General features: G+C 44.6%; 1 protein-coding gene and 1 long non-coding RNA gene across 3 annotated transcripts in view; one reads left to right on the forward strand and one right to left on the reverse strand.

The window, feature by feature from the left end:
- LOC311100037 (nuclear pore complex protein Nup214-like) overlaps positions 1 to 13537 on the forward strand; it is an 84290-nt gene that overhangs the window by 17881 nt on the left and 52872 nt on the right. The window contains exons 15-24 of the mRNA XM_084140778.1: positions 44 to 127; positions 619 to 768; positions 997 to 1155; positions 1356 to 1462; positions 1599 to 1790; positions 1984 to 2069; positions 2163 to 2246; positions 2332 to 2628; positions 2880 to 3047; positions 3624 to 3726. Of these exons, the coding sequence (XP_083996904.1) occupies positions 44 to 127; positions 619 to 768; positions 997 to 1155; positions 1356 to 1462; positions 1599 to 1790; positions 1984 to 2069; positions 2163 to 2246; positions 2332 to 2628; positions 2880 to 3047; positions 3624 to 3726 (1430 nt within the window). The remainder of the gene's footprint in view (positions 1 to 43; positions 128 to 618; positions 769 to 996; positions 1156 to 1355; positions 1463 to 1598; positions 1791 to 1983; positions 2070 to 2162; positions 2247 to 2331; positions 2629 to 2879; positions 3048 to 3623; positions 3727 to 13537) is intronic.
- On the reverse strand, positions 35 to 11883 carry LOC311100038. Of its 2 annotated transcripts, none has more exons than XR_014609780.1 (4): positions 11728 to 11883; positions 1276 to 1436; positions 567 to 744; positions 35 to 118 (listed from the first exon to the last, which is right to left on the reverse strand). It is a non-coding gene; the product is annotated as an uncharacterized lncRNA (long non-coding RNA). The 2 variants fall into 2 exon arrangements; XR_014609781.1 differs by having other exon boundaries at positions 11681 to 11883.

Raw genomic sequence — 13537 nt, forward strand, 5'->3', positions numbered from 1 at the left:
TACTGGTCATAATAGTAAAGACTGTCTGTTTGCCCTCCTGTAGGCAGCGCTGAGTGTGAAGGCCCTGGAGAGACAGCTGCAGCAGAGGAAGGACTCTGACCCAGTCATGGCCGGAATACTGGAGGAGGTAATGGATTAATCCAATGGTCTTTCTCTTAAAGCTGAAATCTGCACAGGTGAAACAGCGCCACTGTTTGCCCCAGCGCCTTTGTTATTGTTTGTTTGGTTGATGAAACAGAGGCGAGGAGCGTCCGACAGTGTGGCTATAAATAAATAAATATATATATATATATATATATATTCTGGTGTTCTTTTGCACGTGCAATGATGGTAGAGGGCAGAAAAATCTTTGTTTTGAAGTAACTTCTTTGGTATAATATTCCAAACGGACGTGGCTGTTTCACCAAGTAAGGATTTCAGATTTAAACTACTGCTATATAATTACTTTTAATTGTATTACTTAATGCTATTTCTTGTCATAACCACACATATTCACCATAGTTAGCCCACAAAGGAATCGAACCCACAACTTTGGTATTTCCAGCACCATGCTCCAACCAACTTACAGTAAGTACATGGTTCATCATGGTAGCGTCATGCTGATTGTGTTCCTCTCAGATCGCCCACTTCCAGAAGGAGCTGGCTGACCTGAAGGCGCGCAGCCACAAGGCAGACTTCAGAGTGGGCACCATAGAGGAGATGAAAGAGCTGAGGAAAGAGTCTAAGGACCTCCACGTCTTCACCCTGGAGATTAAAGAAACCACTGAGGTACGGACTGAATCTGATTTAGATTGTATTATTAAAATGAGATGTAAGGCCAGTCTGTCAGGACATGAAGCTTGGTGAAGTTGCCATTGTTAATTAATGTATCCAGTTGTGTCCAATTCAAAATAACACTCAACCAACTGGTACCACACACAGTACAACCTCCTAAAGACCTAGACCCTTTCTATCCCTCATAGGCTCTGACCATGTGTGTGTTCTTGTTCTCCCCAGTCTCTCCATGGGGACATCAGCACTCTGAAGACCACCATGCTGGAGGGCTTTGCCGGGGCAGAGGACGCCAAGGCCCAGAGTGAGCTCAACAGAGACAGGGGCTACCTGCAGCTGCTCTACAAGAAACCACTGGACCCACGCAGTGAAGACCAACTCAAGGTAAGCCTGGGGTGGAGGAGGGTGATGGCTTATGGGAGGAAGTGTAAATGGAACTTCTATAATTCATCAGGGTGGATGTGGTAGAAATGGCAAAGGCAGAACACTATTGAAAAGTATTACCCATGTTAAACTGTTTTTCGTACAGCAGACTTTGTTTTGTTGGATGATAATTTCCTCTGGTGGTTTCTCCCCATAACTAGGAGATCCGCAGGCTGTACCAGTATGTGAAGTTTGCTGTGGAGGATGTGAGCGACGTGTTGGACCTGGAGTGGGAGAAACATCTGGAGAAGAAGAAGAAGAAACAGAAGTGAGGGAGAAGAAAAAATAATAGATCACTTACATTTTTGACCTGTAATTAATTTCCTATGACTATTTCTCATTATCATTGTATGTTGAATGTTTCCTTTCTAACCAATTCCCTCTGTGTCTCCTGTCTCTCCCAGACACATGATTGTCCCAGAAAGGGAGGCTCTGTTCAAGGCCCTGGCCAACAACCTAGACATCATCAACCAGCAGAAGCAGAGGCTGGACACACTGGTCAAAGATCTCCATGCCCTGCGGCTCTACAACAAGACTGCTGCCTGGAGTGCTCCTGCCCCCAGCCAGCCCGCTGCAGCCACCCCCACAGAACAGGGGTGTGTACAAGGGTGTATACCTGAAATACAATGGCCAGATATGTTGCAGCATGAGGATGTTTTTGGAGTCAGTTTAGTTTTTTTATATGTCAAAATGTTCACTGGGGCATGTGTGTGTTGCAAAGAATGATGCGTAGTGGATGAAAAACGAAGTAGGCTATCACTTCTTATGAATTACTTCTGTGTTTACTAGTTTGGACAACGAGCTGGAGAGTTTGAGAGATGCACTCCTGAAAGCCAGTCTGGAGACCATTCCCAAGACCACCTCGAAATCTCCAGGTAAAATACTTTATTTTTCCAACACATGTCTCACAGTGTTAACTATTGTTCTTGAGTGACGTAAATGTAATATGACTCTTTCCACTTCTTCAGCCAAGATGTCTCCGGTGAAGCAGTCTCAATTGCGTAACTTCCTCTCCAAGAGGCAGACACCACCAGTCCGCTCCACCGCTCCAGGTACTCCCAACACACAGAACATAGTGAGTAGTGTAAGTAATGTGTGGAATGTACCTCTCCTGAATGGTTCCATCTTTTACTCCAGCCAACCTGTCCCGCTCGGCCTTCCTCTCTCCCAAATACTATGAGGACATGGACGATGTGAGCTCCACCTCCTCCCTGTCTCAGGCCCTGGAGCCCGACTACTCCCACTGTTTTGAGGAGGAGGAGGAGCCCGAGCCTGCCCCCCTCCCCGTGCTGCCCGCCTCTATGCCCCGCCACCCCACGGTGGTACGCACCCCTTCCATAGCCCCGGGGTTTGGGGCCATCCAGTCCACTCCTTTCAGCAAGGTGCACCAGGGCCTGGGCATGGGCCTGGGACTCAGCCCCATCATAAGCACAGGTAGGAAACTCCATTGACTTTTTAGTTTATCTTTATTTTAACCAGGTTGGTCAGAGAACAAGAAGTTCTGAAACTGCTGTTGTGTTGTACTATGTAGTTTGTATTGCATGTTTTATCTTCTAGTAACAACCATCAGGACAGAGAGGGGACAGCCAACCATATGGCAAAGTGCTGTTCTATGTGGTTTTCAGAGAGCTGGTCTGTTGTACAATAAGTCATCAAATGTACTAACATCTTTAGCGATTTTCTAGTTCCAACCAATAAGATCAACTTGGGAGGTGCTGACAGCACTGCACTAGCCACTAAGACGGTGAAGCACGGAGCCCCTCCCACTGAGAAGGCCATACCCGTCCCCCTCCCTGCCCAACAGGCTGCTGCTAAAGCCGCTTTCCTCAGGCAGATGGCTAATCAGAAAACGGGTAGGTGGGGCATGACCGTTGTAGAGGTTGCAAATAATGGAAAGTGTATTGCCTTTGTGACTGATTTTCTGTCACTGTAACTCCCAGTTTGACACTCCGATGTATTGACCAGCAGAGCTTTAGTGACTGGTAGAGCTATTCTGCTCACCGTCTGTGTTGACTTTGAACAGTAAAACTCAATGCCATTTTGATACTCAGACACCAGGGGGAGACAAAGACCTCAGGATCCGTGGTGAACTGACAGCCCATGGTTTTACTATGCAGAATTATTGTTGATAATACTTTAATCAATACATTTAATTATTTAAACAGTACTTTTAATCTATTAGACCTATTCATGATAGTATACATCTGTGTCAGTAACCCAACATAATGTGTGCTGTTACATGCACACAATTATGTTGATTATTGTGGATAGTCAGATTAATATAATAGTTCGATTAAAATGTTTACATGCTTTGCAAGAATAGTAACATGCTTTTGCACCAATTTTGTCACTTTTGTTTATATCTGGTTGTCCCAATGTCAGTTGTAATGACGAATTGTCATTTACTTTTCTCCTTTGTGGTCAACCAGTGGTCAGTTCTTCTCTGGTAGAGTCTACCCTGAAGACCGTTCCCCAGTTGGTCAACATTCAGGAGCTCAAGGACAAAGGACCGCCTGTCTCCACTGTGATCAAGTAAGCCTTCATCATCATTATTACCACCCCTCTTCCTCAGGGCTTTACCTGAGGCCTACCTTCAAGACTGCTAGGCACCTTTTCTGATTGCAGTTCCCAAAACATAAAATATATGCACATAGATAAGACATTACATAAAAATATATATATGTAGATAAGAAATGTGTAGACAAAGTGAATACATTTCTTGTCCATCAAAATGGACTGTGATTAGGAACGGGGCTGAATGATTCCTATCTCATATCACTATAATATTACAATAATTGGATGATTCCAATCTGACTCACCATTACTGTACAAAGTAAATACTGTACACAGCAGCTTTCTTGTGTGTGTTTCTGTTTGTCTAACTTAAACTCCTGTGCACTGCAGTGTTGGGTCTGCTGACAGTGCTGTGTCCCTCACTGAGTCTCTCAGGGTCTGCCACAGGGACTCTGTTTCTCTTTTAAAAAAAGAACTCAAGTCACGGAAATACAAAGTCTCCCTTTGTAGTCTAATAAGCATAATGTGTATATATTTGAGTTTGAGTGATGCAGGGTCTTCTGATTGGCCAGGCTTTAAAATGAGGTCACGCTGAGGACCAGATTACTCAGAGGGAGAGCGGGGGGGGGGGGGGAGAGAGAATTGCTATTTTAGCTTTGTGAGGCATGTTTACAATGACTCGCTGAGGCAGAAAGATACAGCCACACACAAATAGGGCCAATGGAAAGAACGTGGTGAGTGAGTGTGCCGTACACCATACACAAAACTTACTGTGAACTATTTTTCACTGGCCCAGCTCATAGACGGTCACATCACTAGACTGGTGCTGCATGGAGGGGCTGTGCGTGTGGGGGATGGGCATATACGTGGACAATGGACCATGATATAAAGTATGTGTGTATAAGAGCGAGTGTGTGTGCATGTTGTGAGTTTACAACCTGGGGGGCGAGGGCCCACGTCAGTACTAGTCTATGCCGTTTGTCTATGTGTGTGGCTGCATACGCCCATATACAATATGTGTGGTTTGGGATATTTTGTGTGAGTCCCATCACAGCTGGCATATCCCAGGCCTCTATTGCTTATGCTGTGGGCCACAACAGCACAGAGCACAGCACTGCCGTCTCTCTCTATCTCTGCCTGTCAGGTCTGACATTTAAAACCCCACCCCCCTCCTCCCTTATCAGGTCAAGATGACCATCAATGAACTGATAAATTAACCTGAGTGCACAAACACACATAGAATTGAGCAATCATAAAACACAAGGGTAAAATAAATAAGCGTATGACACCCAGGTTGTAATGCTAATGGGGTGTATGTGAAGGGCATTGGTGTATAGACTAGACTAAAGCATGATATTGAACCCACCAGGGATTTATATGTGAATATGTCTAGAGACTGAAAGCATGAAAGAGATTTTCCGATACGTTTGTATACTTTTTAGCCAGTAGTTCTGAAAGTAGAGCTCACAAGCCAAAAGTGGTTCCTGAAAATGGCATACTATGTCACATATTTGCGCCACGTCTCTCTCGCTCTGCTGTGTGCATCTTGCTAGCTGACACTCAAATGGTGAGGGGGTGAAGTTAATTGGCTAGAAAATCGAATTGCTAGAGGGCTGGCACACTTGGGGGAAAATTGAGGGAAAATGGCGCATTACAGTTTTCAGAAAAAGTCGCTTTCAAACTATGGATTTTGTGTCTAATTGAGGTAATACAATAATACGGCTCATAGATTATGCATGTATGAACTACACATTGACACATCCAGCCCAAAACAATAGTCGCCAAAGTTCTGGAGCATGTCTTTAATCAAGTTGCTCTGAACACCTTATGTATCCAGCTGTTTTTGAGGCTGGATTGGCAAGCTCAAGACACTCCAAACATGCTTGGATCAGCATTCATACAACAGTGCCAGGTTCCTACCAACCATATGATGGCCCATTAAGCCTGTCACATGCTTCCCAGTCGAAACAGTTCGCACATAAATTATGACAATGTTCTGTCTTTTGGTGTTCGGCTGGTTTTTTTGGGGCTGTTCGAGCACACTTTTTTCTTGAGGTAAGTCTAAGTTCGGTAGCCGAAGTCTACGCCCCTTCGTTGGTGATTGGTCAACAGTACTACTAGTAGGAGTGGGAACAATAGACGGGATTCTTCAATGAAGTGTTTGTCATTCAACGAGAGACGACATGCAAAACATTTTTTAGTTGAGAAATACTTTACCAAACATCTTGGTTAGATGTAAAATTGAGCGACTAAGACCTTCGACAAAAACTTAAAATGAAATGACAGATTTCTTGATTTATCTTAGTATTGACTTGACTTTTTCTATGGCGTCTCAGGAGGGACAACCCGTAATATTGCTGCTTTTTTCTAGTTTTTCAAGCGAAGGTCTTTTTAAGGGAGTATGCGAGGCACAGATGTTTGCTTCGCCTAGCCGAGTTCTGCTAGGAGCAAACCGAACCTAGTATGCGGACACCTTTAGAGCCCAGAGTGACGGTTATATGGCTGACCTCCTGTCTTGACCTCGGGATTTGAAGAGTCAGATGGAACGCTGCTAATAAAAGACTTAACATTGCTCAATAATATGAGATGTGTATTAAAGAGCTTTGAGGTCACACATTGGATGCACACACAGCGCTCACATTTTGACCTCTTGTGTCAATGCAATTGCTGATATAAATGGCTGTTGATGACAGCTGTGCATGTCATGTGTCAATGCCAGAGTGACTGAGGGGCGCCAGGTTGGACAGAGTGGACAGATGTTTGACAGCTGGCATACAGGTGCAGGCTAGTGATGGGGGGTGGGGGATAAATATTACATATACAGTGGGGAGAACAAGTATTTGATACACTGCCGATTTTGCAGGTTTTCCTACTTACAAAGCATGCAGAGTTCTGTAATTTTTATCATAGGTACACTTCAACTGTGAGAGACGGAATCTAAAACAAAAATCTAGAAAATCACATTGTATGATTTTTAAGTAATGAATTTGCATTTTAGTGCATGACATAAGTATTTGACACATCAGAAAAGCAGAACTTAATATTTGGTACAGAAACCTTTGTTTGCAATTACAGAGATCATACGTTTCCTGTAGGTCTTGACCAGGTTTGCACACACTGCAGCAGGGATTTTGGCCCACTCCTCCATACAGACCTCCATACAGACCTAGATCCTTCAGGTTTCGGGGCTGTCGCTGGGCAATACGGACTTTCAGCTCCCTTCAAAGATTTTCTATTGGGTTCAGGTCTGGAGACTGGCTAGGCCACTCCAGGACATTGATGCTTCTTACGGAGCCACTCCTTAGTTGCCCTGGCTGTGTGTTTCGGGTCGTTGTCATGCTGGAAGACCCAGCCACGACCCATCTTCAATGCTCTTACTGAGGGAAGGAGGTTGTTGGCCAAGATCTCGCGATACATGGCCCCATCCATCCTCCCCTCAATACGGTGCAGTCGTCCTATCCCCTTTGCAGAAAAGCATCCCCAAAGAATGATGTTTCCACCTCAATGATTCACGGTTGGGATGGTGTTCTTGGGGTTGTACTCATCCTTCTTCTTCCTCCAGTTTAGACCAAAAAGCTCAATTTTTGTCTCATCAGACCACATGACCTTCTCCCATTCCTCCTCTGGATCATCCAGATGGTCATTGGCAAACTTCAGACGGGCCTGGACATGCGCTGGCTTGAGCAGGGGGACCTTGCGTGCGCTGCAGGATTTTAATCCATGACGGCGTAGTGTGTTACTAATGGTTTTCTTTGAGACTGTGGTCCCAGCTCTCTTCAGGTCATTGACCAGGTCCTGCCGTGTAGTTCTGGGCTGATCCCTCACCTTCCTCATGATCATTGATGCCCCACAAGGTGAGATCTTGCATGGAGCCCCAGACCGAGGGTGATTGACCGTCATCTTGAACTTCTTCCATTTTCTAATAATTGCGCCAACAGTTGTTGCCTTCTCACCAAGCTGCTTGCCTATTGTCCTGTAGCCCATCCCAGCCTTGTGCATGTCTACAATTTTATCCCTGATGTCCTTACACAGCTCTCTGGTCTTGGCCATTGTGGAGAGGTTGGAGTCTGTTTGATTGAGTGTGTGGACAGGTGTCTTTTATACAGGTAACGAGTTCAAACAGTTGCAGTTAATACAGGTAATGAGTGGAGAACAGGAGGGCTTCTTAAAGAAAAACTAACAGGTCTGTGAGAGCCGGAATTCTTACTGGTTGGTAGGTTATCAAATACTTATGTCATGCAATAAAATGCATATTAATTACTTAAAAATCATACAATGTGATTTTCTGGATTTTTGTTTTAGATTCCGTCTCTCACAGTTGAAGTGTACCTATGATAAAAATTACAGACCTCTACATGCTTTGTAAGTAGGAAAACCTGCAAAATCGGCAGTGTATCAAATACTTGTTCTCCCCACTGTAGTTACATATCGGGATATTGTTTTTGACGATGTATGGTTTTGATAATATCGCAATATTATTTTTGCGCTAGTTAGTTGAACCTGCACCAAAACTCCAGTATTTTTACTTCATAGCTTGTTCTCCATCTTTTTAAATGGGGAGCAAATGTGTTTTTAGCACTTTTATTTCCATGACTGATCAAAACTCGTTTTCTCCTGCTCTCTCTTGTCCCTCTGCAGCAGACATATGGTGAGCAATATGTTTGGAACATCAAATCGCAATAATCACTGTATCGAATCACATTACATATAGAATCATGAGAATCGCAATACATATCGTATCAGCACTCAAGTATTGTGATAATATCGTATCGTGAGGTCCCTGGCAATTCCCAGCCCTAGTACAGGCCTATGTTCCTGTTCTCATAGTGACAGAGAATGTCACTGTCCCCAATGTCACAGCACAGGCAGACTGGAGGGAGGAGGAGGACCTTCAATTTGTACCTTCAGCGGTTTCTGTTTTTATAATAATTGTTCTTGGGTGAAGGAGCAGTTGAAAGTGCATTTTATGCTTCTGAAGTGTAGATAACGAATAAACCCACAAATGTTCTACTCTTTGTAGACAATATCTGGTAATTGGGAATTAAATAGTTTGAATACATTTATTTATTCAGAGGACTCCTTGCTTACAAATTGAATTTTGGATAGTTTAAAGTCATACATTTGATTACATTTAAGAGTGTGAAATGCACATTACCCACCATCCTTGTCTAGGGAGATCTTTGTCTCTCTTACTTTGACCCTGCTCCCTATTTTTCACCATGGCATCAAGCTAAATCACCCATAGCTAATAAAGTCACCCATAGCCGGATGATTACTTCCCAGAAGAGTTATACACAGGAACAGCCATTTACTAATCCCATATCCCCAGCCTGTCCTGTCCTTACTGCAGTAGTGTTGTTGTCCTGCCCCAGCCACGGTGTGTAACTGGGGACACAGTATAGATTATCAGAGCCGCTGCTGCCAGCCAGATGCCAAGAGCCACTGTGACCTTTCACTTGATGGAGTGCCAACGTCCGGACGGAGAATGGGATTTGGTGTATGGGGGAAAACATAACCGCTGCAGTAATAGGGTTTTCTCTCATGCAACCTCTCTCTCTCCTCTGTCTTGTCTGTCCTCTGCTCTCCCATTCCTTCCCTGTATTTCTCTCATCTCATGCTCTTTTATACACACACGACTGACTAAATTCATCTTACTTAAACATGCCAGTCATGGTCTTTTTGAGCAGAGCACCTCCAAGCATATAGCCAGCTGTAGCATCCTTCCTATTAAGATTTACTTTGCATAATTCATTTCATTTTATCCGTGGGTGGTATTTTAATTTCAAGCTTCAGTGGCTGTGTGATAGAGTTATAGTGTACTATGTTCCAATTAACAACAGGAACATTGAACTGGAGTTGGTGGTCACTGGTGCCTGGCCTAGCCTGGCTGGCAGTGTCAAAGCCGGCTCACTTGTAAACCTGGGCTGATACATGGCAGTGCTTGTAAATGTGTGTGTCTGTTGGTGCCAGGTCACACTGCACATGTGTGCGCGTGTAGGGCTGGCACTGTTACCGTGTAACCGACGGTTATGGATGAAGACCATCATGAAAATAAAAACTCATAAATGTAAAAAAAAAAAAAAAAGTTGTATTTATTAATATTTTCTTGGAATGAACTGCTGATGTGTGTGTCTGCTTGACTTATAGCACCTAGGAAAGAGCAGGCAACAGCAGAGCTCTCTCCCATCTGAGTTAATGCAATGCTAAGGCCTGCCCATGCAACTTTGATGGAGAGACACTGAATAATTCAGTGTGTGTGGCTGACCAAAGGCGATAGGTCCACATGCCACAGGGGGAGCGGTCAACACACAGGTGCTGCTCACCAAACTGACATGCTTTTAATTATGGATACGTTGTAGCACAGAGAAACGGCTCCTATCTGTGGCCTTTGCGGATCTGAAATAATTAGATGGGTATAAGCAAAGTGGAGGAAGCTCCAATAAAACCAGCCATCACCATTTGCTTACACCTGTCTAATCCTTGCAGTGCTTGGAGTAATTCTGAATTATCGCATGCTTCACTGTTGGTTGACTACTTATGTACTCGTGTTCCAGTGCACAGTACTGCCACAGATGGAGGAAGGAGCCAAATGTCTCACAGGTTTTAAAAAAATCTGAAGCACCTGTTTAGAACTTCCACCAAATATGGTGATGATAGGAAGTCCAGTGGCGGGAAGTGAGAGAAGATGGAGCTAGATGAAACTTGGCTGACATTCTGCTAATTTTCTCATCGATTATACATTCGATCTCAATTGAGTTTTCTGTTGCCAAAACTAGAATATTTTAAGAACAGAGTGCACTAAGTTTTGTAGACTTGACAAATTGAGTTTTTGAATATTGCCTAACGGAAATATGCAAATACATGCCAGTATGATCTCGCTAGTGTGTGCTTGGCTATGCCCACCTTCTTGCTTGTTCTGCCCACTATGCTTAATTTGCTCCCATTGAAAACGACTCCAACGAGATATCTTGGGGTGTTAGTATCTTTGGCACTGCCTGATTGGGGAGCTTGTACTACCAGTATATCCCTGGAGGGGGCCCTGTTGGCAATGGGATTTCACTGGCCATTCTTGGCCTGACTTGGGCATGCTTGAGTGAGTGTGGGCTCAAGATGACAGCATTGGCACCTCACAGTTCAAACTCATCTCCATGTGATTAAACTATGTCAGAGGATCAGCCTTTACTTTACACTACACACATCCTCCTCTGTCTGTAATCTCACTGGCTATACATTTATAGCGGATGATCCAGGATCTATAGCGCTTCCCATTAGTGTTTAGATTTTATATCTGTCAAGCCTGTTCAGTGTGTCTGTCTTGTTTAGTGCTTATGCCATTTCCTCCACACACACACGACTGTGTGTGTGTGTGTGTGTCTGTCTATTGATCGAAGCAGGGTGCCCAGGGTGACGTGGTATTCATTCTGATGCAGCACTGAGATGGCCGTGAGGAGAGAGGCTGATGAGCTGAGTGATCATCCCTAGCTCTGCCACCTGCTCTGTGCTCTCTCTCTCTCTCTCTCTCTCACCCACATTGAAAACCAAACACACACTTAACCAACATTTTATGCATCCATGCGCACACACACACACTCATCACTACTGCTTATTACTATGAAATTGTTAACTTGGCACCACTTGCTCTAAGTCAGCAAGAAACTATTAAATAGTTACAATTTAACTTCAGTTAACTTGTAACTCTGAAGGCAATTTAGTTCTTAAAATGACAAGGTAATGCATTCTTAAAGATATTTTACAAAATATTTTTTGAATGAATAATGGAGATTGTGATGGCAAATTATGTACTAATGTGATAAGCTACAGAATCAGAGTCGCAAACAGGGAATGGGGATTAGAGGGCCTAAGATCAAACACAGTAATTCTTGATATTTCAGAATGAAACAAGGCAGGTGGGGATTTTAGGAGAAATATAGATAGTAATGATAAAAGTAACAGATACAGGTTACACACTCACATTCAAATCAGGGAAAAGACAGGTGAGATCGAGCTGGGTACTCTTACGTATATCTGTCTGGAACCAATGGTCTTCAGAGAACTCTCCATGCAGGTAGTCCAAAACAATTTCAGTATTCCAGAGTAGAATTCCACAAGGTCTCTGTGTGGGGTGTCCTTTTAGATTGTTTTGTAGTTTATAAATGACAGCAGCCATATGGCTGGTCGCTGTCCGAACACAAGGAGTGGTGATCACATGTTAAGTTTATAGTCCTTGAACCAAGAAGAGGTGAGGCCTCTCGTCAAGAGAGTTGTGATTGGCTCAGGTGAGGGAAAAGTTCCAGGGGCAGAGTCCGCTCTCATTCATCGCCTGCGTTGTTCTGTGACCTGCGCAGCCTATGAATCAATAAATCATCCACATAATAGGAGGGTATTTTGTGTACTCTAATATAGGGTTGGGCGATATGGCCTAAAATTCATCTCTATTTTTTTCAAACTTATGGGTGATTCACTATATATATACTGCTCAAAAAAATAAAGGGAACACTAAAATAACACATCCTAGATCTGAATGAATGAAATAATCTTATTAAATACTTTTTTCTTTACATAGTTGAATTTGCTGACAACAAAATCACACAAAAATTGTCAATGGAAATCAAATGTATCAACCCATGGCGGTCTGGATTTGGAGTCACCCTCAAAATTAAAGTGGAAAACCACACTACAGGCTGATCCAACTTTGATGTAATGTCCTTAAAACAAGTCAAAATGAGGCTCAGTAGTGTGTGTGGCCTCCACGTGCCTGTATGACCTCCCTACAACGCCTGGGCATGCTCCTGATGAGGTGGCAGATGGTCTCCTGAGGGATCTCCTCCCAGACCTGGACTAAAGCATCCGCCAACTCCTGGACAGTCTGTGGTGCAATGTGGCGTTGGTGGATGGAGCGAGACATGATGTCCCAGATGTGCTCAATTGGATTCAGGTCTGGGGAACTGGCGGGCCAGTCCATAGCATCAATGCCTTCCTCTTGCAGGAACTGCTGACACACTCCAGCCACATGAGGTCTAGCATTGTCTTGCATTAGGAAGAACCCAGGGCCAACCGCACCAGCATAGGGTCTCACAACGGGTCTGAGGATCTCATCTCGGTACCTAATGGCAGTCAGGTTACCTCTGGCGAGCACATGGAGGGCTGTGCGGCCCCCCAAAGAAATGCCACCCCACACCATGACTGACCCACCGCCAAACCGGTCATGCTGGAGGATGTTGCAGGCAGCAGAACGTTCTCCACGGCGTCTACAGACTGTCACGTCTGTCACATGTGCTCAGTGTGAACCTGCTTTCATCTGTGAAGAGCACAGGGCGCCAGTGGCGAATTTGCCAATCTTGGTGTTCTCTGGCAAATGCCAAACGTCCTGCACGGTGTTGGGCGGGCTGTAAGCACAACCCCCACCTGTGGACGTCGAGCCCTCATACCACCCTCATGGAGTCTGTTTCTGACCGTTTGAGCAGACACATGCACATTTGTGGCCTGCTGGAGGTCATTTTGCAGGGCTCTGGCAGTGCTCCTCCAGCTCCTCCTTGCACAAAGGCAGAGGTAGCGGTCCTGCTGCTGGGTTGTTGCCCTCCTACGGCCTCCTCCACATCTCCTGATGTACTGGCCTGTCTCCTGGTAGCGCCTCCGTGCTCTGGACACTACGCTGACAGACACAGCAAACCTTCTTGCCACAGCTCGCATTGATGTGCCATCCTGGATGAGCTGCACTACTTGAGCCACTTGTGGGTTGTAGACTCCGTCTCATGCTACCACTAGAGTGAAAGCACCGCCAGCATTCAAAAGTGACCAAAACATCAGCCAGGAAGCATAGGAACTGAGA

The sequence above is a fragment of the Coregonus lavaretus genome (genome assembly GCF_964263955.1).
Source record: "Coregonus lavaretus genome assembly, chromosome: 24".
NCBI lineage: Eukaryota > Metazoa > Chordata > Actinopteri > Salmoniformes > Salmonidae > Coregonus > Coregonus lavaretus.